Genomic DNA, 26,862 nt, shown 5'->3' with positions numbered 1-26,862 from the left:
AAGCTACATGGGAAGAGTAAAGGGCCTCCCTCAAACTGTTGCCGCAGAGTTGGAAGCATAGCATTGTCCACAATGTCTTGGTACACTGAAGTGTTAACACTGGCCTTCACTGGAGATAAGGGGCCTAGCCCAAACCCTGAAAAACAGCCCTATACCATTATCCCTCCTCCACCAAACTTCACACTCTCCCAGCATCTGCCAAACCCAGACTCACCCTTCTGACTGCCAAACAGAGAAGTGTGATTCGTCACCACTACGTCCGATGCTTTGACATTGGACTTGATGGTGTGAGGCTTGTATGCAGTTGCTCAGCTATGAGCACTCATTCATGAAGCTTCTGCTGCACAGTTTTTGTGCTTACATGAAGGCCAGTGAAAGAACTCTTAAGCTGTAGAATCAGCAGTGTTGGAAGTCTTTGATCCCGCTCTGTGGTTTAACGTTGTCTTCCACTTCACGGCTGAGATGCTGTTTCTAAACGCTTCCACTTTCTAATGAAATTGCTTACAGTTGACTGTGGAATATGCAGCAATGATGACATTTTATGAACTGTTTTGTTGCAAAGGTGGCATCCATCACAGTGCCACGCTTGGAGTCACTGAGTTCTTCAGAACGGCTCATTTAGTATCACAAATGTTTGATTAGAGACGGCATGGCTACATGGTTGATTTTTATACACCTGTTGCAACAGGTCTAATTAAAACACCTTAATTCAATAATTAACAGGTGGTTTATTTGGGGGGGGGGAATAAAATTAACATTGCTAATAAGCTAACAGTCACAGTATGTTTGTTACCAATTGAGCTAGCTGCTGACTATTTAAAGGATGTAAATGTATCCAATCAACATATTATAAGTCAGTGAATATTAGTATGTCATATTATAACACTAGCTATTTCTTTAAATGCAGATATCTTCTAATCCCAGTTTGCATAATAATAAATGTCACATTGTTTGAACTAACTATGCTGAAGTCTTTAAACAGCTAGCCCAACCAGAGTGGCCTGTTTGGATAAAAACTTATTTTTTAAATAACTTTTATTTTTAGTGGGATGTGTTCACCATCACAAGACACATATTTGAGTCCTTGAGGCCTGTTTTGCTCAGTAACAGTTTTCCAGTCTCAGACTTGTGCCTTTGCTTAAAAGTCCTGAAGCTTCTAATACAGTCAGGTATTTACAGTCAGTTAATCTCACAGAGGAGGACATTTAAAGGACGTCCATCATGTCCGCTATGTTTGGATTTTGCTTTAATTTGCTGTTGTGTTGAATTAAATCAAGTCTTGCAGGATGCTTTAAAGTGGCTTCAGTCTAAGAGGAAGTTCCTGCTGGCTTGCCTTGCAATCCCCTGAACCCCCCGCTGTGCTTTTACTAGACTCAATATGTTCTGTCAGTGAGCCAGGAGGCTGTTTTACAACCACTATAGCTATTACAACATGCTCTCCACAGACTGTTGTTTACTGTGGTATGCACACACAGACACCTCCTACTGCAAACTTACTATAATATTTACACATTTTACTTTATCTTACTATTCCACTATTTAAAATTGGTGTTTTTTATGCTGTATGGATGTTTTATACCTTTTTTTCTGCCCTTGGTGGCAACATTTTTGCTAAAAATGTGAAATTATGCTTCTTTAAAAATGCTCTGAATGAGTTGAATGTAAATGCTTGATCAGGGACTAAAACTTTCTCATAAGTTGGAGTATCACAATGAACTGCACTGTTGGCATTTTCTTGCCTTTATTCAAACAAAATTTTGCCTCTGAAAAGGTTAATTACATGGAAATTCATTCTACATGCCAGCCTCAGCTAATTCTTCTTAAAACTAATGTGAAGGATTTGCGTCTTTTACCAGCATTTCATGTAATACTGAACTTTGCCTATCTGGTTTCCTCAAAAATATCCCTCTCTTGGTGATTGCCTTACAGCCTCCATCCAAACGTCTCTGTAGCTATGGAAAAAATAAAGCTGCATGAGTTTGAGCCCAGCAGTGCCACTCTGCTCTTGTTGGTGCCATGTGAGCTGAAGTCACAGTTGAAAAATCAGCTCTGCAGCCAAGAAGACAGAGAGGAAACAGAAACAAACATCTCCTTTTAGTTACCTTGAACAACCTCAGCGGAGTTGTTCTCCATGCACAGTTGTCCTCTGAACTCTGATGCTACTTTTCAGTGGTTATTTCTTTGGTAATATTGTGATTTAAAAGAAAAAATTACCTAGACTTAACCACTAGCCTATAGCTACACCTCAAAAACTTGATTAGTGCCACCTACACTGCTCAATCTGATACCTCCTAATACAACAACAGTAGTGGATGAAAAAAAATGCACTGATTTGCATTTTTCTTATGCTGGATTTCTTAAAAACATCCTTGTTGTTTTCTTCTACTCAAAATGAAATCTGTTTTACTCAGCAATGTCAAGCAAAATAGATGCCACTTTAGTTTCTTGGGTATCTCTCCTCTTCTTCTTCTTCTGATTTATTTCAATTAATGATTATTCATCCATCCACCTGTCTGTCCATCCTGGGCCGGGTCACGGCGGCAGTAGGTTGAGCAAGTCACCCACATCCCTCCCCTCAGCACCACTTTCCAACACCTTCTGGGGTGTCTCTAGGTGCCCCCAGACCAGACAGGATATATAATCCCTCCTGTGCATTCTGGGTCTTCCCTGGGGACACACAGTTCACGACCATAGGTGGGGTATTTTAAAAGCTTTGTCTCTGGCTCAGCTCACTCTTCACCACAGTGGACTCTTTGGACTCACCACCTGCAGGGACAGGCAGGTGCAGTATGCATCTGGCAACAGGCAAAGGCAGCAGCCTTGGCGTGCTGACCCCCAGTGGGGAAGGAGCCAGAGTTGCTGCAGGAGCTGGAATGCTACTGACTAGATATAGTTGGGCTCACATCCATGTACAGCTCTGGTTCTGAAACCAAACTCCTGGAGAGGGGCTGGACTCGCTCCTTTTTGGAGCTGCCCAGGGTGAGAGGTGCTGGGCGTCTGTGGGGATGCTTAATAGCCCCCTGGTTAGGCTGCGCTTTGTTAAAGTTCTCAGCAATGAAAGAAGTTTGCCTCCCTGAGACTGAAAGTGGCTGGGAGTTAGGCTCTGATTGTTATTTGTGCTGATGCACCAAACAGCAGTTTGGAGTATGTGGCCTTCTTAGAGTCTCTGGCTTGGTCCTGAAGGGGATCTTTCCTGGGGACTCTACACAGCAAAGGGGGGTGTTGAATTCTCAGTGTTAAGCATACTGGTGTTGATTTTAACCCTCGAAGATTAATTTTAACTCCATTCAGATTTAATTGGCATTTGCTGTTGGAGCTAGTTGGCAGTGTCAATGGATCTAAGCTCCGCCTACTGCTGTTTCAAATCTAGGGTGCAGAGTTTTCCCTTCATACCCTGAGGCAGAGTGTTCAGATGTGTTTTATATTTTTAGCTCTTGTTTCTAATGAATTATTGTTATTTAAGGTTTAACTCTTCTGCACCATGAGTGAAGTTATCCACTAAGCTAGCAGATTCCTTACCGTGGTAGAGGATGGTCCACAATAAAGGAGAAAGTGCAGACTTTCAACCCAGGGTGTATTCAAGGTCTACATCTGCCTCTTTGCTCTTATGGTTGCAATAAAACAACTCAAATTTGCCACAGTTTATCAATGCAACGTGGCGTCTTTATTCAGTTTGGATAGTGCTTTGCACTGTGTAAGTCATGAAGATTATAAATACCTGATTTTGATGGTGGGTATAGTTTTACTGGGGATCTTCTGCCTGATATAAAACCAGAGTGACTATTCAGATATCTGAAAATCATGCCTTTTTCCTACTGGGGATCAAAACAAGTCTGAGGTTTTGTAAAGAGGCTGACTTGCTGATATTGGTAGCAAACTGGTTAAATTCTAATGTAGCCACACTTAAGACTGCATTTTTGGCTGTAACTGAGTTATTTTTAATACCATATTGTTATCAAAACAGCTTTATACCCCAGTGGTATATTTGGTAACTTCCTGACCTTTTCTGTGGCTAAATTTACATTTTCCTTCCTGTCTCTTCTTCCAGACTTTGGTCAAAAAAACATTTTTTTCAAAAGAGATTTAACATTAGTTTCAACCTCAGTTTGAATACCAGATTTGTTGAATTTATTTGGGCCCAGAAAAGTTGCATAAGTTGTAAAAGGAAAAAAAAAAAAAGTAAAGTTGGTCTCAAGATGTTTGTGGTGGTAACAGTCATTCTGTCCTCCTCTGTGGCTAACCAAAAACCCCCTCCATACACAAAAACAAAGCCAAAAAATAATTCCCAAACACAGTTGAACCTAGGTCTTCTTCTTCCATAACCCCACTGACAACTCATTCCCTCCTGGCTCCTGCCTTGCTTTAGCTACTCTGTTCTTTTTCCATACAACATGTTTTTCTATCCCATCCTCTTGATTGTGAAGCACAATACGGTGTCTGTTAAAGTGAATCCTGATGTAATTGTTGTCAGATGACATTCACAGAGACAGATGAAGGTAAAACAAAGAAAAGAGGGGTAAAAAAGAGCAAAAGAGGGGTGTGTTTTGGGGGAAAAGGGAGCTAAGCTGCTGAGAAGTTCGGGAGGAAATGTGAGAAAAAGAGAAAAGTTGGAAAGGGGGAAAAAAAGTTGCTGGTTGCCATGCCAACAGTCTATGTTGCAAAATAAACAGTGTATGCACTGTTCTGTCACCCTCCGCCTCACAGGCCGGCCCACTCTTATGATGTGTGTGCATGAATGGGGTGTATGTGTGGGTACGAGGGGAGTTAACATGTTGACGTGGTTTCACTCTTTTGTTCTGAGGGCTGTTACATTTACTGGCCCTTGGAGGAAATGTTTGACACTCCCCAGGCCATACAACAGGAAGTGGAGAGTAGAATAAGTGTGTATATTTGTCGGTGAGTGTGTGTGTGTGTGTGTGTGTCAGCAAAATCCGAGTCAACCCGGCTGTTCAACACAAACACAGACATTGGAGTTGATTCAGTGTCCGGTCAAGGATTAACCCTTTCTCTCTCTCTTAGGGTTCGGAGGCAATGGAGGATTGCGTGCAGGGGGCGCTCTCGTCACTTTATCCCCCTTTTGAGAGCACGGCACCGCCCCTCCTCTCCCAGGTAGATCCCACAAGCACTCACGCACCTTTTGCAACCTTTTCCATCTTCTCAGGTCCAAACAGTGGATGTAACTAATGCAGATTCAATTAAATGATAAGGCGGTGTTGTTGTGGGAAAGGAGATGCTATGAGCAGATAATGTGGATTTCCCCAGATATAAACTGCAGCTAGGAGCCAACACAAACAAAAACAGCCAGCTGGTCTATTATAACCAAACCCTCTTCCTCTAGCAAGGAGTTTTTTATGACTTGTTTTTCTAAAATTTCAACATTACTTCTCCTTTCATGTCTAAATTGTTATTTTTAGAAAGATCAGTTAGCTAGGAAGCAACACCCAATCTCTTAAAAATACATTGTAGAGAATATTTATAGGTTAAAGTTGCATTTTCTCTTACAGTCTCAGCTTTGTTTGCCTAAAAGCCAGTAAATAAAAGCACTTTTGCTCGGAATCCATTTAAACTACAATGCAACCCTCAGCGTTGATGTCCCAGTTAAGCACCAAAACAAAGTTCTCTTTGGCAACATCTCCACTGTCCCTCAGCACATTGCTTCCCTTATTCCAAAACCTCTCCATTCAAAAAGAGTTAATTCTGTTTGGTGGCTAGATAGGGCAGTGGTTTACATCACTGACTTTGACACTGTAGATTAGGGGTCCAAATACCAGTCAGGGCACAATGAGTATCCAGTGTGGGACCTTGCGTAAGGTTCTTAACGCCAGGAGCACCCAGTGTTCTTTTTGTCAACTCAAACTATGACTAAAAATGTTCGCTGACAGCCTTTTTTCCATGAGAAAGACTAGACAAAGACTAGACAAAAACAGATCTTCGATGACTAAAACTGAGTAAAAGAAAGTTTAGTTTTCGTCAGATATTCAAAATCCATGATAATGGGTAAATCTGTCAAAATACAATGCATCTGTAGCTATTCTGCCTTTCAGCTATAGAAAGCAGGGACCCCGGGTTTTGCAGGGTGCATGGACTAAAACTACACTAAAATGTTTTTGATTTTTTGGCGGTAGAAATGACTAAGCTGTGACTAAAATGCATGTAATCCAAAGACTAAGACTGAGACTAAGATGAAAAACAGCTGACAAAATGAACACTGGGAACACCTGTCCCAGATGTACATTGCTTTGGACAAATGACACTGTAACAAAGCTTTTCTTTTGATTTGGAAAGCCTGCTGTCCTTGAACTGTACTTATGGGATGATACTCCACCATGGTGCCTTAATTTACGAAGGTTGTCCCAAGTTGACTTTCTCCTTGTTAATTACATGGAATTTTAAATTCAGTACTAGTAGTCCAGAGGTTGAAAAACACTTGAAATTGACAACAACTTATTTAGTATGGGAAAATTTTGTCTGCCGGTTATCGCTAATGTTAGCATTGCTAGCACCAATAGCACTGTAACATCCACATGCCTGTCCTAGATATGGATATACATCAATCCAGATATGCCAGCCTATATTTTTTTTTTCTTAATTTTCTTGACCAATGTACTGCCGGATTCCACTGTTTCTAAAAGAAGCTATCCGTTCACTGTGCTTGTTTACATCCAGGCATTAGAGCAAGAAGAGCATGCCCATTAAAAGGAGAAAAAGGTAGTCTATGACTAAATCCCTGGCCACTGACAGGTTTAACTGACTAGTAATTCTGGTGCCGTCTAGTGACAGTCATAACATTTAAACATTTAGTCGGCTAAATGGGTGCAGCTGTCTTACTTCCTGAACTTGGTCACTTGGCTAATGTTCAGAAGGGAAGAGATTTGTTCAGAGAAAACAAGTGTCAAACATGTAGTGAAATGTTAACAAGCTGAAAGAAGAGCTGCCCTGAAAATGTGAACAAAGAGCTGTAAACAACAAACCCAGAAAATGTTACATTTTGTATCTTTTATATTAATGTTAAAAAGTGGACATCAAAGCTGAAGGAAACTGGGAAAAACTAACATTGCAACATTTTTCATATACATGTATATCTATAACAGGCATATATGGGTTTATAAAGAGACACGTTTCTTCATAAACTCAACGAATACACTTGTTTGTTTATTGTGTTACTTAAACATCATTAACCACTACCAACACCATTCAAAGTTATGTTTAGTCTACAGTATCCGCCCCGGAAGTTTAACCATTGAGTAAACAGGATCTTGTGTTCAGTAGCTGTGACCGTCAAACAGAGGCACACATCTTTAAAGCAGTGGTTCCCAACCTTTTCCAACTCAGGGCCCACTTTTAAGTCTCAAAAATTTTCGCGGCCCACCTCCGACCCCGTAAATAGGGAGGCCATATAATGTGTTCTCAGAGCACTTTTTTTTATTAAAGATTGAACATAAAGGACTAAACCGAATACAGGAGAAACATGTTGGAGGCTACACGGTCGTTAATACCGCATTTCATAACATGTTGCAACACCTTCAGTATTACAGTTTTCAAGGAGCTGTCTACACAATAACCTCTAGATAACAACAAAAGTTCCTATCTCTCATTTCTTGTCACATGTCTAATACTTTAGGAAGGAAAAAACAAAATAATGAAAAGAATATTTGAACATTTTTAATATACTTTAAAACGTAACTGAGTTTTAACATTTAAAACATTATTCTGTATATTTTTATTTTTATATGATTACCCACCCCCCCACCCCACCCCTCACACACAAAAATCATACTATTTTGGAAATGATTTGGCGGCCCACTTGCAATACCTTCGCGGCCCACAGGTTGGGAATCACTGCTTTAAAGTAAACAATCAGTGTATCCATGTCATTGAGTAGCAGGACAAGGTGCTGCTACATCAGCCTTGCATACATAAGCTTCTGCCTCAAGTGTCATGCTGGTGTATCTGTGATGGTAGCAGTGTCCCCTGTAGACACATATTGACTGCATGCAGAGTAATAAGTTCTCTGACTGTTGATGGTGATGACAGACTAAGTGAAAATTAGTCAAGGAAATGAGAAAAACACTTGCACTTACACTCTCTTCAAGGCGTGTGACTAACAGCACATATTCTTGAATGTCACTATTGTGCATGTGCACACTGCCATTGCAGTTGTAAAACCATGTATCGCTCAGTCCTAATGGGTATCATATCACATTTGAATGCTGGTTTTGTTCCAAATGGCTAGGAAGCTTCCAATCAAGTGGTTGTTATTGTCATGCAGAAAGTATGGGGTAAAGTAATGCATTCAGTGAAACAGTTGCTGTGATTTCCTTGTTTATATTTCTGATTTCATGCTGTCTGGGTTGAGGAAATTTTTCCGCCCTTCAGAAATGAAAACCTCTTTAAAATCCATTGGACACACTAAAAAATGCATGCCAGCCTATCTGAAATTGGTCATAGTCAATGAGAAGCTAGGTTTTAAAAATGGAAGGTTTCCCATGGATAAGTCAACTGCATTTTGTTGTAATTCTGCGGCTGCAATCTCTCCTTTTTGTCTCTTTTTGCATATTCATAAGGTCTTCTCGGTCCTGGAGTCAACCTATCAACATGACAGTCTTCGATACCTCCTGGACTACTTTGTTCCTGCCAAGCACCTCCTGCACAAGCTCCAGCAGCATGCCTGTGTGAGTTCCAAACTGCATACAATATGAATGAGAACACACGCAAGCAATCACAAGCAGATTCATCTGTTAAATGTTAAAAACACATGAAGTGTGAGAAAGCTGTGAGCTTTTCTGTTTGCTTTGATAATACAATTTCAGTCTTTGGGGCAACCAAACACTAAAGTTTCAAACAATGAGCTGTACAGGCAAAAACAGCCATTTTTTCTTAACCAGTCTGTAAACGTGTTTATTTCTGCTGTGAAAACTGGTATTTTTGACAGAGGTGGTCTGTTTTTTTCAGCACAGGCCACTCATAATGCATGGACTCCTGATAATATATCATCACTTTATCAACATCTAGATGTTCAGTGGATTACAGAGCTACCACAGCACTGTGGAGAAAGAAAACTTTTGAGTTGGAAAACCACAGGATTTTTCATCAAACTACACAGCCTTTGTAGCAAAAACAAACCTGTTATCTTCCTTATGTACTCACCCTCGGTAGAAGCAAAAACATCCGTGATCTTGTGATCTTGAGACTCCAACTGGTCAGGGCTAACGAAAGTTGTTTGCACTTCATCTTTGGACACTGGAGACTGGTTAAATCTTGCAACTGTAATTTTTCCAAAGTATCAGTCAAAATAAAATCATGTTCTACAGAACCTTGAAAAGTCTTCAGTAGCCTTATGCCTCCTACAGACTGTGCTTCTTTTAACAGTCTTTTAAGTGTCTGGCATGCTACACTGTGCAACATGAATCTCATACGACAAGTTTATTATGTGCAGACTGAACGATGACAACTTCCGCCAAACACCGCTGAACTGCAGGCTAGGACGTACATCAGTATGCAAGAAATAAACATCATCAGTGGGCTTCATCCACCTATGCCGCCAGTGCTGTGGTAAATGATGAAGCAAGGCACCAAGATCAAGATATTCCCCTTTGCTGGCTAACAATTTTGCTTTTGTCATTGTCTCCCTTTGAATGCTAACTTGTCCGTTTGTTGGCACCAGTGTTGCAGTTATCATTAGGTTATTTCTTCCTGCACTGGTTGGTTAGTCAATGCAGCAGCAGTCATGTTGTGAGATGGTAATCCGAAATTTCCAATTCTGTCAGAATTTTATCCCAGACTATCTTTGGATGCAAGACCATGACCATGGCCGTCTGTCTCACAGTGCAACAAGGAGCCATGACCAAAGATATCGCCACAATCTTTTGTCCGGGACAGCCCAAAACTGCACAGTGTATACCACGCTTAAAATCGTGCATTTAAAATTTAAGCCCACAAAAAGTCTTTAAAAAGTCTGATTTTTACACATGAGAGGTCTTCAATTTTAAAGGGCACTTTGACTACGGCATGTCCTTATCCAGTCTTTGTTTTCGAGCCAAACTTACTCAATTTTATACGATTTTAATCATCTTCCTCCACAAATTGTTGCATAAATGTTCTCCAGAATTCAGGGAGTTCAGTGTTGGATTTTCTAATTTTCCTGGCAGAGGACCCCAGACCCCTCTCTGATTTTATACGACTCATTGTTATTTAATAAACTGTACTGTTGTAAAATTTTTGTCCAGTCTTCTTAACAAATGGGTTAACAGGTTGCCCACTTAAAATCCTTCAGCCCACCCTTATTTCAACAGGTCTTCCTTGACAAAATCTGCTTTTTAGTGATTTAACTGTTTAGAATCAGCTGATCACTGTTCTCTGTATTGATAAAAGAGAGGCATTAAATATGCCAGAAATCATTACATTTGGCTGTTACGAACAAAAAAACTATTTTTCCCTGTTCCATCTGACATTTCATGAATAGTTCATTAAATCAAAAATTCAGCCCTGGTCCGGTGTACTAAGAAATCTCATGCGTTTCCTTTTTGACCATTTTACATGCAGAAGTGGTATTCATTTTTCCTCAGTTCAGGTCTTTAAAAGTCCTACATTTTTAAAAGTATTGTAGCAAGCAAGCCAAAGTCAACCCCCAGTCCTTGAATTTGTGCCTTGAATCTTAATGTCAAGCCTTCAGTCCGGTCTCACAGTACAATATAAGAGAGGAACCGGTGCAAGGAGAGTTCAAGGCATTTATAATTTGACACATGTGTGACCTGGCTGCGCTGCGGAGGGTCGAGTCTGCTCTAAAGCTGTACATGGCCGCTGAAATTAGTGAAAGTGGCTGGTGAAATTTGAGATTTACCAGCAGCAGACAAAAGAGGTGGTTTCCTGTCTTGGGAAGCTGCACTGACTGGACAGAGATGAATGAAACACAGTGAGCTGAAGCATAAATAAAGAACTCTGGTGGTAATTTTTTCATGGAAAAAATATGCTATAGGATGCATAATGCAAACACTGTGCAAATTTGCAGCCTTGATTTTGTATCCTCGTGCACTTTGTGGCTTATGTTTATATCGAATGGAATTCCTTTAGTTCAACTTTCCTGAAAACACACAAGTATAAACAACGCACTGTTTAGAAGAAGCTTGGAGGCTAAGAACTGTCTCATATTTCCACCCCTTTACGCTTTTCCTCGGCTTTGGCATTGTGAGCAAACTATGTTTTCATTGTCGCTGAGTGGAGCTGCCTGGGACGGGAGTTAGACTGTGAGTCATGAAAATAATTCCTTCCATATGTGAGTGTGTTAGCTGTGAGAGAAAGAGAGGAGAGGAGCAGGGACGGAGAGAATGAACATGGCTTTCATTCACAGTCCTCGCTTGCGTGCTTTTGTGTCTGAAAAAAAAATTCAGAAGATGCTGGAGATTAAAGCACACTGATTGAGGGATTTTTGTGGGATGGTAGGTGGGGTAGACGGAGAAAACACTGGAGTGCATTGAGGGAAAATTAGGGGAGGAGGGAAATGAAGAGGGGTACTGAATGTGGACTAATGAACAACAGAGGAAAAGTTACACAAGCCTTTTAATGCTAATACTCAGATATCTGCTTTTCTTTTCCAAACTTGAAGACTTAAAGGACGAGACAAAAAGTTGGAGAGGCTGAGTAAGGAATATAATTTGATCATGACTCGTGAGTCTGGAGTGCAGGAAGAGCAGAAGGAGCAGCCTTATGTCAGTCGATTATACGTGACCAGGAGCAGCAGAGAGAGGTTTCTCTACCTCGGACTGCAAGATAGAGGATATGGATCTGACACAAGATTGATTAAGACACTTGGACTAAGGTGCTCTTTCATTCTTTCCACCAGGGGCTCTGGAGTCAATGATTCGTTGTGAAATGTTCTATATTTAAACCCTGGTCGCCCAGTGTGCTTGATTTAGTTCCTCAGTCTTAGGGATCTGCTTGTTGTGTTTTCTGCTTATGAAACAGAGGAAAGTTTAAACAGTGGCTGGCTGTTGTGACGAGCTGGTCATCTGTCTGTCTGACTCATCATGCACCTCTCCAGAGTCTTCTCACTCTGTCATGCCAGCTAAGCGGTTTTACAGATTAGAAAACACCACGTGAGTCATATGTCTGACGTTTGTATGTGGCATTGGTGTTTGTCCAGTTGAGCGAGCAGATTCTGTCGACTGGTGTGGTATCAGTTCTGGAAATTTGACTCACTGAATCACTGAGCCAAGCGCTGACATGCAGGCAGCCTCCAGTCGGCTCACGTGGGCTGTGATTTGTGAATGGGAGCGCAAGATTGTGCATGAGCGTTAAATCGGATAATTTTGGTGAAAGGGGAGTCTAAAGGCAAGAGTACTACGCAATCTAAAGAGGTACAGAAAGAAGACTTGGCACACAATATTCAATTTAATGCAGATGAAGGTTCGTTTACACACTCTTTCCCTCTCTTTCACAGTCTCAGTACCTGGGTTGCTTGTTCCTTCACTCCGGCTGGCCTCTGTGTCTCGGCGAGAAAGTGGTCGTACAGCTCTCTACCTTGGACTGGAGGCTCCTGCGCAGTAACGACTTCTATCTGCAGGTGGTGCCCTTCTCTACACGTTGCCCCCGGCTCGCTCTAAAATGTCTGGCCCCTGGGGGGCGCACTGTTCAGGAAATCTTGGTCCCTGAATCACAGCACCCTCTCGTGTTTACAACTGAGTGGCTACACTGCATCAACAAAGAACGAGGCCACAAAAGGGAAGGTAAGGGAAAGTTGTCCCGTACTAGTGTCAGGATGTTTTTTTATTTGTGTGAATAGAAGAGGAGATGGATTAGAAAATCAGGAAGGCTTGGAATCAAACTGGATTGCTGTTCTGAAGCCTATACTGCTTAACCACTGGGGCCCCCTCCCGTACTACTTTTGATGTGACAATGACAATGCTTTCTTACTAAGTCATTCGGGCAACCAGTTATTTTATATCAATATCATTTCATTACTGTCAAATAGGCCTGTGCTCAGTAATTTATATGGCAGCACACTGTTATGTACTCTTTGCCAATACGTGCATTGATACTGATGTTACAGAATAAGTATGGCTGTAAATGTTGTGACAGGAGTTATGAAATATACATCCCCTACAATGCTGTTTGCAAAAAAGCCAGCAGAAGGCAGCAGACACTAAACTGCATGATGCAGCACAAGCTTCAAGTCAAACAAACAGATATGGTTGAGACAAATATGGGAGTTAGACAGGTCTTGCAATATGCAAACTGTGCAAAAACAAGGTAAAACACTGCAGCAACACCACCAACCTCCATCAACACCTGACCTGACTGTAGCCCCATTAGCAATCAGCAACAACAGCTAGGCTTGTTACACAAGGCCAGTTTGTGCCATCAGATTCTGTCAGGGGCTCAAACAAGGGGAAAGTTAGGAGGATTGTGAGGCCCATAACTGACAGGGGCTGTACCCATGTTTATACATTATTAAAAAAGTATATATATGTAAGAAGAGGAGACTCTTTCTTCCTCCATTGATCAATACCTGTTTCTAACTCCTTTCACAGTTTTTGTAGCTTAAATAATGCTTCCTGTTTATACTATATTCTAATGTCAATAAAATGTCAATATAATGACTACAGATGCTGGCAAGGGTTTACCACATTTTCTCTCTTCCCAGGCTAGGATTTGATTTACTGATGATCCATTAAAATACAGATCGATTCTATTTTATCCGCAAACTGATTATGGAATCCAAATAACCTTTTGCTTTAACTAAACCGAGAAAAAAGGAGAAATGAAGATAATTTAATAATATTCCAAGTGCCTTTGAGTTTATTTATAAAGCAGACAAAAATCCCAGGCCTCTTGTGCAAACATTCTGACTTAATGTTTATGAAATGAAGTTTTTCTCACACACCTGCCCAGGTGCGTGACTTCGACAGTTGGGAGAAAAATTTGTAAACAAGTTTTTACTAGTCCATAAATCTTGTCCTTCTGTACTGGTAACTTCACTGGCTTTATCAATCCTGTTAACGGTAAAAAGGACATTTAACAATGAAAGGAAGATTGGAATAAACACAGTGACAGAGCTCTGTGTGCCTGTTAATACAGAAGAACAATGGGCTAAAATAATATTGTAAACAGTAAAATAAAAATATTTTTCTATACACTATGATTTCTTCTTTCATAATTCCTGCTCGGACATCATTATCTCCGCTTCCTCTCCATCTGACTATTCTTGTTATTCCTCTTCTTGAATTGATCTCCAGTTCAATGAAATGCTCTCTGATCATTATCATATTAGTGGGCTCAGACATATTGACTATGCCACCAAACCGATTATTCTTGATAATGTATTATGGTTGTAAACCCCAGGAATAAAACAGGCAGTGGATACCATGATAGTCAAAGACTTCCCTGAGTTTTGACAAAGGGAAGTATTTCATGTTTGGGTTTGTTTGCGCTACGTTTAGTATTAGCATTTTAGCTAAACGCTAGCTCTGCTGTCTCATCAGGTGAGCTTAATGTGCTGCTGTTGTACTTAATAGCTTTTCTGAATGACTGGAGCTAAGGTCTCTATTGTGATATGTATCACATTAAGGCCTCTGCATGGCAATGCATGTTGCATTGTGAGGTTGTGGGAAACGTCCAACCTTGTCACTGGTATGATTTGAGGTTGGGAAATGGCCTTCCCATAGGTTATTCAAAGCGTATCAGCCAGAATTAAAATTTTGAATTTCTAATACTTCGTAGCTTTGGCGGTTGTTAAGATCTTCCTGGAGTAAAAGCCTTAAGAGGCAGATCTATGAATAAGGAATGGCTTGAAAGATGACAGCAAGAAAAGAGGGCATCAGTATGACTTTGGTGGTGATGATACACTACCGTTATTGGTAAAGAAAAAGTTCAAATATTGCTTTCCATTTATCTCAAGTTGGTCTTTGTCATCTTTTCCTAGTTGGAGGAGGACTCGACACCTGCCTGGTCAGTACCTGTGATGGTGTGGTACGACTTCCCTGGAAGGAGGTTGTCTACCCAAAATTCATCCACGACCCTTCTGAGGAGCTTGGCCTGATGTCCAGCCGCCTGCCCAGCGAGGGGGGCAGCAGCCTCGGAGGCTGGGGTGGCTCATCCTCTGGAGAACCTGACTCCTGGTCCTGGGATGAGGAGGAAGATGATTGTTTACCACCAGATGGCTTAGACCATGATCCTGCGCTTTCCAGACGAAGGCGTAGTGAAGATGGGCTTGGACGGACAGGGAGGCCCCCTCAACTGGATGGGGACTATGTTGAGCTGTTGGAGCCGAGAGTTGGTCCTGATGGAGGGGTTGATACAAAGCAGAGGTACTTGGAGATGCATGGGATTTGTAAGACCAAAACTTTGCCACTGGTCAGGAGAGGTAAAGCCATCAAGCTTAGGAAGGGCAAAGCTTGGGGATACGGGAGGCTGGAGGGGTCAGGAAGCTTTCGCTCTGTCTTTGGTGCTAAAAGAGACGCTGTATCCCCAAAAGGTGACAGTGTACCACCACAGTCTTCACTTGGCATGACTGAACCTGGAAGAGGAAGAAGGTCGTACTCCTCTTCTGTCCAGGACTCTGACGAAGGAGATAAAACAAGCAGGGACTCGGAGGGTCTTGGAAACCACCGGCTTTATTTTGATGGCCTGTTCAAAGAGAGAAAGCCTGGCGTGGGCAAAGAGAGGGATAGTAACAGTCTCCCACAACCATGCAAAGGTAAAGACTCGGAGAGTGGAGACAGTTCAGTCACAAATGAAAACAATGATATGACAAACCACAAAAGTGGACATTTCATTGAGGGCCACTCAGATCACGGATCTCACTCGGACTCTGTTTTTGAGGATACGGATAAACGACTGAGCGGAGACAGTGATGGCACCACACCAACGTCAGATGCACCAGAAAGACCTTTCACTGGGGTTTTAGAAAGTGAAGCCAGCTGTGGATCAAAAATGAAAAGCACATCAAACCCAAAGGTGACAGAAGAAAGGGACGATGGGAAGATGGAGGACAGAGTGTGTCCCAGAGGAAAGGAAGTGAAAACGGCAGGATTCAGAGCACCAAGGTACAGATCCATGTCTTGTGTGACTCCACATCCATGCTTCTTATTTGCTTTCATCTTCACACTTCCATATGAGCGCTCAGATCTTTAACACGTTGGTGCAAATTCTTTGCACAAGGTACACACTGTCTTAACATCCACACACGTAGGCTGAGACTAATGGCATGAATAAAACCTTCTAAAATCATTCTGAATGATGCAATGTCAAAACAAAGTAATTCCTAAAGTGATAAAAGTGATGGATTTTCTGTTGTGTATCAAAAAAACTTCCTGTGCTTTGTCTTTAGGAGGAAAAGGAAGGGAAAGGGGGCCAAAGGTAGGGCAAGGTCTGGGGGCCGTACACACCAGAGAGTACCAAAACAACAGGGTAAAGCTTTACAACCAAGTCCAACCTCATCATCGGCATTGGTAAACCTGCCAATCACAGAGGAAAGAAAACTGGAGCAAAGAGAAGAAGCGGATGAACCTGATGGAGTCCCGACTGCAGCTAATGCTGGGAAAGAAGGCATAAGGACAAGTAGTTCAGGTGAGAAGGCACTTAAAGGCTAATGCAGGAATGTTTAAGTCCTAAAATATTCCACAGAATATTAACCATAACTTCTTTTGGATATCTCAACAGAGACAGTGGGAGAATCAGTTCCTGTGTGCAATGGGCAAGCAGGCACATCCTTATTCAACCACTCGAATGAAGAGGCAGGTTCAGGAGAGGCGTGTCCTGACAAAATAAACGGTGTGGCATCCAAAGATCCTCCTCTTCTCAGGGACCTGGACACAGAGCTTCTCCAGTCAGGGAAATTAAAGTTGACAGGTACTTTTTGTTGACTCCCATAGTGTTTTGGAAGCTGTTAAAATGCAGTTGGATTTTTTTCCGATTTGAAAGCCTTTAAAGATGGTTTTGTTGCCTATGAATTTGTTGTTGCTGCGTGGTCTTTACCAAGAAGAAACTATTTACAAAGAGATACGACAGATCTTAGTCAGTTGTCATAAATAAAGCAAAGTCGCCCTATATGGTATTTCACTCAGGGGTACCCCAGGGCTCTATCCCAGGGCCATTGTTCTCCCTGCTAAAGTAAAGGATAAATAAAACAATCCAGTAAAGATATCAAAGATAGCTCCTTTTCTGAACATGTGTTTGTAATACAGTAACTTCAATTTGCTTTCAATCTACACACTGTCAATAAGATCAACAATACTGAAAGATTAACACCCTCGTATTTTCTTACTGCTGTAAGTTTTCTTCAGTCTCAGAAGTTGTTTAACAAAGAGGTGCTATCAAAATGTGATATTTTTCATCTTTAAAACAATTCAATAAAAATCACGCAAAATACACATTCGTTTAAAAAAATAAAAATCATGTGAAAGTTCTTGATTCCAGTTTCCAGATTTACCTCAGAAAGTTACACTTCCATAAATTCTAGAATCATCTATTAAAGAGTGAAGTTTAGTTGTAATCTTGATGATTATAGCTTACACTTCATGAAAATTAAAAATTCACCATCACAAAATATGAGAATATAGTGGAAAAGTCCAATTTCCAAAGGTTTTCTGAGCCTTCATTCTCTCACTCTGGGTTAGTCCACACAACCACAAACATGGGGAAGACTGCTGACATGACAGTTAACCAGACGACAAACATTGTCATCCTCCACAATGAGGGTAAGCCACAGAAGATCATTGCTGAAAGGGCATTAAAATGGGAAAATACGTCATCAATGTTTGTCAATGCAATGATGAATCTAGATTATATGGAAGTTGTACTTCCTGAAATAAATCACAGGAAAAGAATGAAGTTTTTTATAATTTTATGATTTTTTTTTAGATGCACCTGTAGATAATGGATTTGCCAACAAAGCGGAATTCACATATTTGGGAATTTCTTACCAAACTGCAGGCACCATTTGGGTCCAAACTGTTGCCACTTGTGCGAAATAATCATTACACTCACTTTCAATCATGTAGGGATGTTCCTATAGGTCCGTTACCCCATTTGGCTTAACGCTTATATGTACTGTGTTCACTGACTAGACCAAAGAGAAGGAAATACTTGGAAAACAGTCAAATTCATCATAGGGTAACTGTGTTAGTCACTCTGTACAAGGTAAATTAGGCTCACATCACACCTGCTAACATTAGCAGCTAGCTCCGCCTGCCTTCGTTCCTCTTTGCAGGTTAATATCGTGCTTTGAAATGTGTCTTTTTCACTGAGGTTGAGTTGTATGTGGTTCAACCCTGGACAGCCTACATAACACTTTGTTTCCATTTATTACTTACTATTTATTACTTCCTACTACATGCCAGCTGCTAAGTTTCTCATATTTTCGTTCAGTGAAGTGCAGGGGGAAAGCTCAGACAGGAAGGCAGCGGCCACTCACTGAAGCTACAGCGGCCTCTAGTGGCAAAAGTTCATCGCAGTTTAAAAGAGCATTACAGACCGGGATTTCAAGCCCATGTTTATAAGAATTATAGATAATTAGTTTAATTGGCTAATTTGCTAAAAGAATCTAACTGTGTGCATCCCCACAATCATAGCAGTATGACTGAAGGTCTGTAGTATCTATTAAGCTTTGAAGCTTTAAAGTTCTAATATACAGAAGCATAAAAAATTGCTGCTGATACTAATCAATCATCGATTATGAGTGACAAAGGCAAAAACTGATACTTATCATATTTGTACCTTCCCCAGGTACTGTGGACCGGCTGGGTCGAGCTCTGGTTATCACAGAGACAGATGTATCAGAGGAAAACTTCTCTGAGGAGGAGATGGCTCGAGTTCTAGCCTGCTACCACAGAATCACAAGGTACGTCTGTATTCTCTCTTCTCCTATGAAGTCCAAGTATACATTTTTTGTGGAGTCGTTAGACTGTTTTAGACATTTCCACACAGCGGTTTTCCAGATAACACCAGGAAATGAGGCTTGTATATTAAGCAAACCCACCTTTGACAGTATCTTAATGTCATCAACTTTACCTGCTTTGACACTTTAATATTCAGACTGCACTTCTAATCTAAATGAGATTTTATAAGCTGTATTTGGACCTGAGTGATTTGTGTCTTATTTAAAAACCTGTTCATCTAGAAGTGCTTCATAATTTTATTTGACTTGACTTGCATTTTGCTGAGTCTGCCAAATGTAGCTGTAGGTGGGGGCGAGTAAACACAGCATGCCCTGGAGGCCTCAGAACCTTTATAAACTGATTCAAACTCAATTTTAAAGAAAGTCAAAGAGCTTGACAGGAGATCTGGCACAGTTACCACATGTCTATTAGTCTGAACAAGTCTGAACCAAAGTTATGCAGCGAGTTATACAAAGTTTTAAGGTGTTTGCACTGAAATGTCTACATTAATTACTAAAAGGTCTCTCCTGTGTTCAATTTATCTTTATTTTCAGTTGAGTCCTTATCTCAGATAATCTCATATATTTTAAGCTAGAGAAATTCTGACTTTTTAGGGTTATAACGGGACTTGTCTTGTCACAAAGCCGCTTTAGTTGGCACGATATACTTCTCATTGCTGTGGAAATGCTGGATGTTACTTCAGACAGAGCTACATCAAGAAGTGATAACTGCTACTTGGAGTTGCCGTTCTGTTGCTCTATCACAGTCATGTTTTGGGCTGTGTACTTGTTATGGACCATGGAAATTCTTTACCACTGGCTACATGGTCTTTCTCCTAGGCTCCCCATAAAACTCCCCATAGTGGTGTGACCCTGCTCCCATTAGACCAGGAGTTTTTAAATGGTCTAACCTCAGGACCCATCACCATCTCCTAAATTGGCAGTCGGGACCCAAATTTCAGAAAGTTCTTAACTTAAATTCATTCATCACAATATTGACGTTTTTACCTTATTTGGAACAAAATGTGTCAGAATGAAGAGTAAGTCATTAGAAACTCTTAACTGTTAAGCATGCATACATGGTATTTCATTTAGTCTTCCATGATAAGGTGTAAATTTTGGTTGCTTTTACTAATTTTGACTGAAACATATTTAGCCATGTTAAAAACTTGGCCTTGAGGTTTTTGCCACAATTTTTATGGGCACGCCTTTGCGACCAACTGAAAACACTTTGCGACCCACTTTTTGGTCCCGACCCACCAGTTGAGAACCACTGCACTATTCATTTCTGTGTATGAGAAATACACTGCTGCTACACTTTTGATGGTTATCTTTTTCAAATTGAGGCGTCTTTTCAACAAAACTGCCCTACATAAGGTGTTACAAAACAGAACCCCACTGTTTTTGTTTCACAGAAGAATGTTAACATAATGAGGGAGAAAAGCGGTTAAAATTGGCCTTCCTGCGTAAGCTGCAAGTGATTGTAGAATCCTTTGTGAGTAGCTTACAGTGCAAACTAGGGAGGACTTTTAAACAGCTTTTCTCCCTCATTGTGTGAAATTCATCCATAAAACGAAACAGTAGATTAGTAGATTTACCTTACGGGCAGTAGCATGCAGGGCATTATGGGTAAAAAGAGTGTATCCACATATTCTCCCTTGAGGAATACTCTAATTAAAATCTCTTCTCCTAGAATGGCAAAGGAAACTAAAATGTAATCTAAGTACACCAGTTCATTTATTTGTAATGCATTACCAGACCAGGGGTGTCCAAACTTATTTTACTGGGGGCCACATACAGAAATTAAAAAAGGTTGGTGGGACCACTTTCATATACCTCATCTTGAGGATATTAAAGTAAGTAAAACCAGTTTAATGTAGGTTAAGATATGCTTCCCGACTGTGTATTCTGTTTACTCATTTTTGCCAAATATTAATCCTATTTCACCCATTTTAAACCAATTTTTGCCTACTTTAAGCTGACATGTTACTACTTGCTTCTTACAGCTTTTTGCCCATTTTAGCCACTTGTTGCCCTTTAAATTCAACCTTTTAGTTCATTTTTACCCATTTTTGACTGTCTTTACCCATGTTTTCAATTCTTTCTCCCACTTCTAACCCATTTATGCCACTTTTTGCCCCCTTATTTTGTTGATTTTGAAGGCTTTTTACAATGGCATGGATGGATTTAAAAAAAATGCTTTGATAAGAGTGGTTATTATCTAAATTATCTAAAAAGGGCCTCAGGCTGCATTTGGCCCCTGGGCCGTAGTTTGAACACCCCTGCCCCAGCCAAGTTCAGAGGAATATGGAAAAGTTGGCTCAAAATGCGTTATTCTGAAGCTGAGTAGGCCTGTAGTAATGGTATAACCTGCCCATCCTTGGCTGTATATTTCACAATTATCCTTTCTGTCTGAATCAGCAGAAGTTGAGTGATGATGTACATGTTCTAAAAACCAGGTTTTAGGTGAACTAAATATTCTAGACGATATAAAGTGTTTTTAACACAGGGTGGGTGTTTTTCTGTTGCTGGATTGGCAGCTTAAAAAGTTGTGGGCGTAGAGTACCCACTTTGCAGGGAGCAACTAAACCACTGCTTATGTGGTGCAGTTTTTATAGCACAGAGTCCTCAATTCAGTAGTAGAAGTGAGCAATGGAAGCAGGCAGAGCTGGACAGTGTGCCCCTCTTTTGTTATTGTTTAGATTAATAGCCCCCCCTGGTGGTGGAATTTACATTTGATGTTCCTCAAAAACACAGTATCAGGTTAAAAGTTGATTTGTTTCAAATTACAATTATATTTCCACTATTTGTTGTCTTATTTCAGAATATAGCCTTTTTTTTTAACCATGGTTTACTTTTCAACAGGCCTGCAGCCAAAGAAAAGGGTCTCACAGTGTTAATAGACAGCAGACGCTCTCCAGCCTCCGCTCTCTGCCTCTCTGCACTTAAACTGTTCCAGGTGAGACAAAAAAACCCCAACAGTGCTCTGCTAAAAAGTGCTAAATGTTTGCTCTCGTTTGCCTGCAGATGTGATAAAGTAGCTAAACACGTGTTTTACATGTTCCAGGTGTCGGTTTCTGGCGGTCTGGGATCTGTTCTGATTCTGGTGGAGGAGCAGCAGGAGTCTCCGTCGCATAACCTGGAAGGACTGGAGGTGAGATCATATGAATCACATGTTTACACTTAATGATCACGCACACACAACAGAGTATTGTTCAGTTAGTTTGAATTCCCTTATTTGCAGATCTGAATGTTAAAACAGGGCAAACACCTACGTGGAACATTAGCAAAATTAAAGTTCCTGAACCTCCATCATCCATTATCATCATAAAAAGGGGGATAATTGCTCTAATGTGAAATGCAAACACTTTGAGGGGAGATAAAAATTCATAAACCGTGGTTTGTGGTTAAAATTTGATCAATAACAGATGCTTTTAGTCGTGCATTGAACATTAATCTAAATGAACCTTATTTCCATACATTTGGCACACAAAGTCTCATTTTGTCGGTAATTCAGCTCACGAATCAGCAGGTTTTTTATTTCTGATATACAAACACGTGCATGAGATCATTTCACAGTTAAATTATTGCAGATTAAGAGGAAATCCCACCCAAAAGCAGTGCTGCAAACTCTGCTACAATAACACAGCTGTTGAAGTGCACTATTCATTTCTCGGCCTATTTTCTTCTTTGGTTTAATTATTTTTATTCCTGTGGGTAAATTAACTTCTTCAAATGATGCAAGAGGAAAAAGAGAACATATGTGTCCTTCCTCTTTTCTTTCTTTTGAAGCGAGTTAAAAAAAGAAACATGATCTCTGAATAATTATCTTTAGCTGTTACCAAGTCTGTAAAATGTAATCACCTCTCTTTTAAAACATTTAAATAAGACTTTTAATGCTTAAATCCACATTGTGAGCTTCTCATAATTGTCTGCCATCTGTTTTCTTTTCTTTTTTTTTTTTTTTGAGTCTCTTTTTGTTTTATTCCCTGCCTTTCATTTCATCCCTTTCTCTTTATCTCAGGTTCACATAGTTCGAGGAACGGGAGTCCTACAGCAGCATGTGGACAAGCAGCAACTTCTCACAGAGATGGATGGAGACTTCACACACACTCACTCAGACTGGCTGGCATTCAGACTTGTGAGTTCATTTCATTAAAGTTTTTTTTTTTTTTTTTCAACGAATTCCTCTTTATTCTATAATTTTCTTATATCTATGATCGCTTAGGTGGTCAGATTAACTGGATGTGCAATATAGGAAATTAAGTTGGGACAATTCAGACTGTCTTATGAGATACATTAGATACACCAAGATCGAAAGATATATATGATAAGTTTTAATAGGTTATCAAATGAAAGTATACAATATGAGACACTTTTACACAACTAAAATACAATATAATATGATAAAAAAGGACATGGGTGTAGATATGATTCAATATGAAATGATTCTGTGCAATTAAAAAATAGATACAATAAGAAACAGTAGGGTAGGCTATAGTTTGATACATATACAGTTTGATTGATTAATGCCATGTGATAAGAATAATTTGATACAATACTAGTTGATAGGATCGAGTACGATACCATAAAATATGACACGATACAAAACAATACGATGCTATAGGATAGGATACAATAAGATATATGATACAGAACAATACAATACGATGCTAAATGACACAATACGGTATGACAGGGTTTGTTACAGAAGGGTAGGATACGGTTAGATAGGATATGATACGATACATTATGATACAATACAAATTGATAGGATACAATACAATATGATGCTATATGGTTAGATGCAATAGGATACGCAATGATACGATATGATATGATATGATACGATATGATAGGATACAATCTGATAGGATACGATATGCAGTTATTCTGTCAAATAAAACTATGATTCTCAATGTGGGGGTCAGGACCCCCTTTGGGGTCGCAGCACACTGAGAGGCGGTCACCAGATGCCTTCCAAAAAATATATTTATATTTTAAAATAATTTCAAATTGTCAGCAGTGGAAAGTAACTAACTACATTTACTCAAGTTACTGTAATTGAGAAGCTTTTTTGTGTACTTGAGTACAAAATCACTACTTTTACTCTTACTTAAGTACATTTCATGGTTACAATAAAAGTAATCACATAATTGAATGGCAGAATACTTGTAGGTTATTGCCTCAGTGCTTTTATACATTAGTCTTTTAATTTATGATTGATTTTTATTTATTCTGGTATTATTTCCAAGCTTGAAACTTGTAGCCTTGCCGTTTGGGTCCTATTTTTGTGTAAATAGGACCAAATTACCCAATGACTTTTTTAGTTTTGGTTAGAAAGAAAGCACAAGAATTTATTTGCCTACCTTATGCCTACAAAATGAGCATAAAAAAAATTTAAGGTAGTGTGACTTGAGAATACAAAGTTTGTGTAGAAAAAGGCACAGATTAGAGAATATTGCTGTAAAGAGCAGTCATTTGATGGCTGCTGATTTTAAACATCAGAAATGACAGGAAGTGGAAAATAAATCAGGAGAGGAAGTCTTATAGGAACCTTCTGGACTCTTGATGGCTTTTTAATAGATCGTTTGTGTTACTTATCAAAACAGATGATAACATTTCTTTGTCTTCTGCACTTTCTTTGAACTCTCTTATTGACTTTGAGTGAGGATGAAAGGATTTCATGCATTATCTTATGTCTTCTTCACTTGACTGTTTACTGTTTTGATGGAATATCTCTTAAAATCACTGGTGTTCTCTGTTTTTTTTTTTTTTTAAATTCTTTTTCTTTTGCAGAGCCTGGAGAGTCTGACAGAGCGCTGTGAGAGCGCCCTCTCACTGCTAGGGGAGGCACTGCAGTCTATGGACACTGAGCCCATGCCAGACAACATCAAGGTGGGAAAGTCCATCTAAAGAGTGAAATTAATTCTGTTGCTTTTTTTCTTATTTTTAGCTGAAATAATGCATAGAAATCTCAGTAATCAAGTATCACTGTATTTTTCTCCAGGCTGTACCTCTGAGCATAGACAAACACAGACAGCTCATGGCGAGCGTCCTGGCTGACCAGCGTCTAACTGAACTGCAGCAAAGAGGTGGGGCTTGGCTTGCAGGACTGACCAATAGCTCGTCAGGACTGGCACAGAAGTCACCAGACTGCAGGTATGATGGGTAGCTTGTAAATTCAGGTTAAAACTGAAGGTTATCTTCCATTTTAAACACAGTATAAAAACTTCAGTAAGAGTTTGAGCTGTCTGAAAGTGAAAGCATCACGGCAAAAACAAAAGAAATCAGTTCAGACTTGAGAAAAAGACTTGTTGATGCTCACAAAGCAGGAGAAGGATAGAGAAAGCTATCACGGTGTGTCCAAGTGTCAAGAACTGGAGTGTGAAGTTTAATCAAGAAATTCAATGACAGTCCAGAGCAAGCCTGGCAGAGAAAGATTTCAAAGACCCTGGAAAGAAAACTAGTGAGAGATGTGTCTAAAGACCCCAGAACAACTATAAAGAGACTAGTGAATGCCTTAGCCAAGACATTGTACGATAGTAGTCTCAAAGAAGACAATCACTAGAGCCCTGCACAGGAATGGAGCAAGAAAAACTTCACTTCTGCAGAAGAGTCACCTTCAAGCCAGACTAAGGTATGCCAGGGACCACTTGGAGAAAGATTCTGCATACTGGAGTGGTGTCCTTTGGTCAGACGAGACCAAACTAGATAGCTCTTTGGTCACAGAGATGTTGCTTATGTTTGGAGAAAGAAGAAAGAGGTGTACCACCCAAAGAGCACTGTCCCCACAGTAAAACATGGTGGTTGGAGTATAGTGCTGTGGGGATGCATCAGTGCGTCTGGAACTGGGAATCTCATAACGGTTCTGCTGAGGTCGATTTTCACTCAGATTTGGCGACAGGTCAGGTCTTTTTGGTTCAGTTGGAGTCGTCTCTGCAGAGGTCAGTTTTTGCTTAAAACTGCCGATAGTTCTCCCGTCATGACTTTTTGTTTTTCATATTTTAAGTCATTTCCACAGAGGTTGATTTTTTACTCAAATTTGGCAACAGGGATGCAGTCATTACTTTTTGGTCAAATTTTGAGGCGTTTCGACCAAGGTTGGATTCTTGCTCAAATTTTGCGACAGGTCAGCGCAGACTTTTTGGTCCAATTTAAGTTGTTTCCACACAGGTCAATTTGAGTTGTCTCTGCAGAGGTCCGTTTTTTGCCGACAGGTCAGCAGCCATGACTTTATTCTTTTCTTTTTTTTTTTTATTTATTTATTTATTTATTTTTTCAAATTTTGAGTCATTTCAGCAGAGGTTAATTTTTTGTTCAAATTTGGCAGCAGGGATGCAGTCATGACTTTTTGGTCAAATTGAAAGGAATCATGAGGAAAGAAGGATATGTGCAGATTTTGAAAGAAAACTTGAGGTAGTCAGCAGCGAAACTTGGTCTGGGTCTTTGCTTTGTCTTCCAACAACCAGCCTAGGCTTGGGTGGTATCCACTTTTTAACACTGTCATACCCTCCCCAAACTTTATCGGGGTATACGGTATTACCGCAATAACATGGCTTTTTATTAATACCCTGGCATATGATATCACTCATTTCTAGCTGGAAGTGACTTTAAGTTGAAGCCTTTGTTTTCACACCTTACAGGCAAGAAGAGATAAGGCAGAATGAACTCATCCTTCGTCTCCTTTTTCCTTTCTCTCTCTCCCTCGCTCTCTTTCTCTCCGTGTCTCTGTGCGTAATACCTTAACTATATGACATCTTTACCCTATTGTACGAGGAAAAATTAAAATAAAAATCCTCAATTGTTATAATACAGCATCTATGAGTGTGAAGCAATGCCCCGTGTGCTTCTAAACAGATAAGGATCTGCCTCAGTTATTTATATTCGCGTTGTGCATCGCGGGAAAACTCTGTTGCCACGAGTTTAAAAACTCCGGTATAGCTCTGAGTACCTTCATCATTTGCCAAATTGAAATGAAATCATAAGCA

At 40.1% G+C, this 26,862-nt stretch overlaps 1 protein-coding gene across 1 annotated transcript in view; it reads left to right on the top strand.

Annotated features, from left to right (window-relative positions):
• Nucleotides 1-26,862, top strand: part of arhgef40 (Rho guanine nucleotide exchange factor (GEF) 40) — a 68,476-nt gene that overhangs the window by 9,639 nt on the left and 31,975 nt on the right. The window contains exons 2-13 of the mRNA XM_041779144.1: nucleotides 5,020-5,109; nucleotides 8,565-8,672; nucleotides 12,437-12,722; nucleotides 14,918-16,040; nucleotides 16,325-16,563; nucleotides 16,657-16,845; nucleotides 18,721-18,835; nucleotides 21,737-21,830; nucleotides 21,939-22,025; nucleotides 22,896-23,012; nucleotides 24,671-24,769; nucleotides 24,882-25,033. Of these exons, the coding sequence (XP_041635078.1) occupies nucleotides 5,020-5,109; nucleotides 8,565-8,672; nucleotides 12,437-12,722; nucleotides 14,918-16,040; nucleotides 16,325-16,563; nucleotides 16,657-16,845; nucleotides 18,721-18,835; nucleotides 21,737-21,830; nucleotides 21,939-22,025; nucleotides 22,896-23,012; nucleotides 24,671-24,769; nucleotides 24,882-25,033 (2,699 nt within the window). The remainder of the gene's footprint in view (nucleotides 1-5,019; nucleotides 5,110-8,564; nucleotides 8,673-12,436; nucleotides 12,723-14,917; nucleotides 16,041-16,324; nucleotides 16,564-16,656; nucleotides 16,846-18,720; nucleotides 18,836-21,736; nucleotides 21,831-21,938; nucleotides 22,026-22,895; nucleotides 23,013-24,670; nucleotides 24,770-24,881; nucleotides 25,034-26,862) is intronic.

The sequence above is a fragment of the Cheilinus undulatus genome, linkage group 22, assembly GCF_018320785.1.
Source record: "Cheilinus undulatus linkage group 22, ASM1832078v1, whole genome shotgun sequence".
NCBI classification, from domain to species: domain Eukaryota; kingdom Metazoa; phylum Chordata; class Actinopteri; order Labriformes; family Labridae; genus Cheilinus; species Cheilinus undulatus.
Note: the sequence above shows the minus strand (reverse complement) of the source record. Positions and strands in the feature narration are given on the sequence as shown.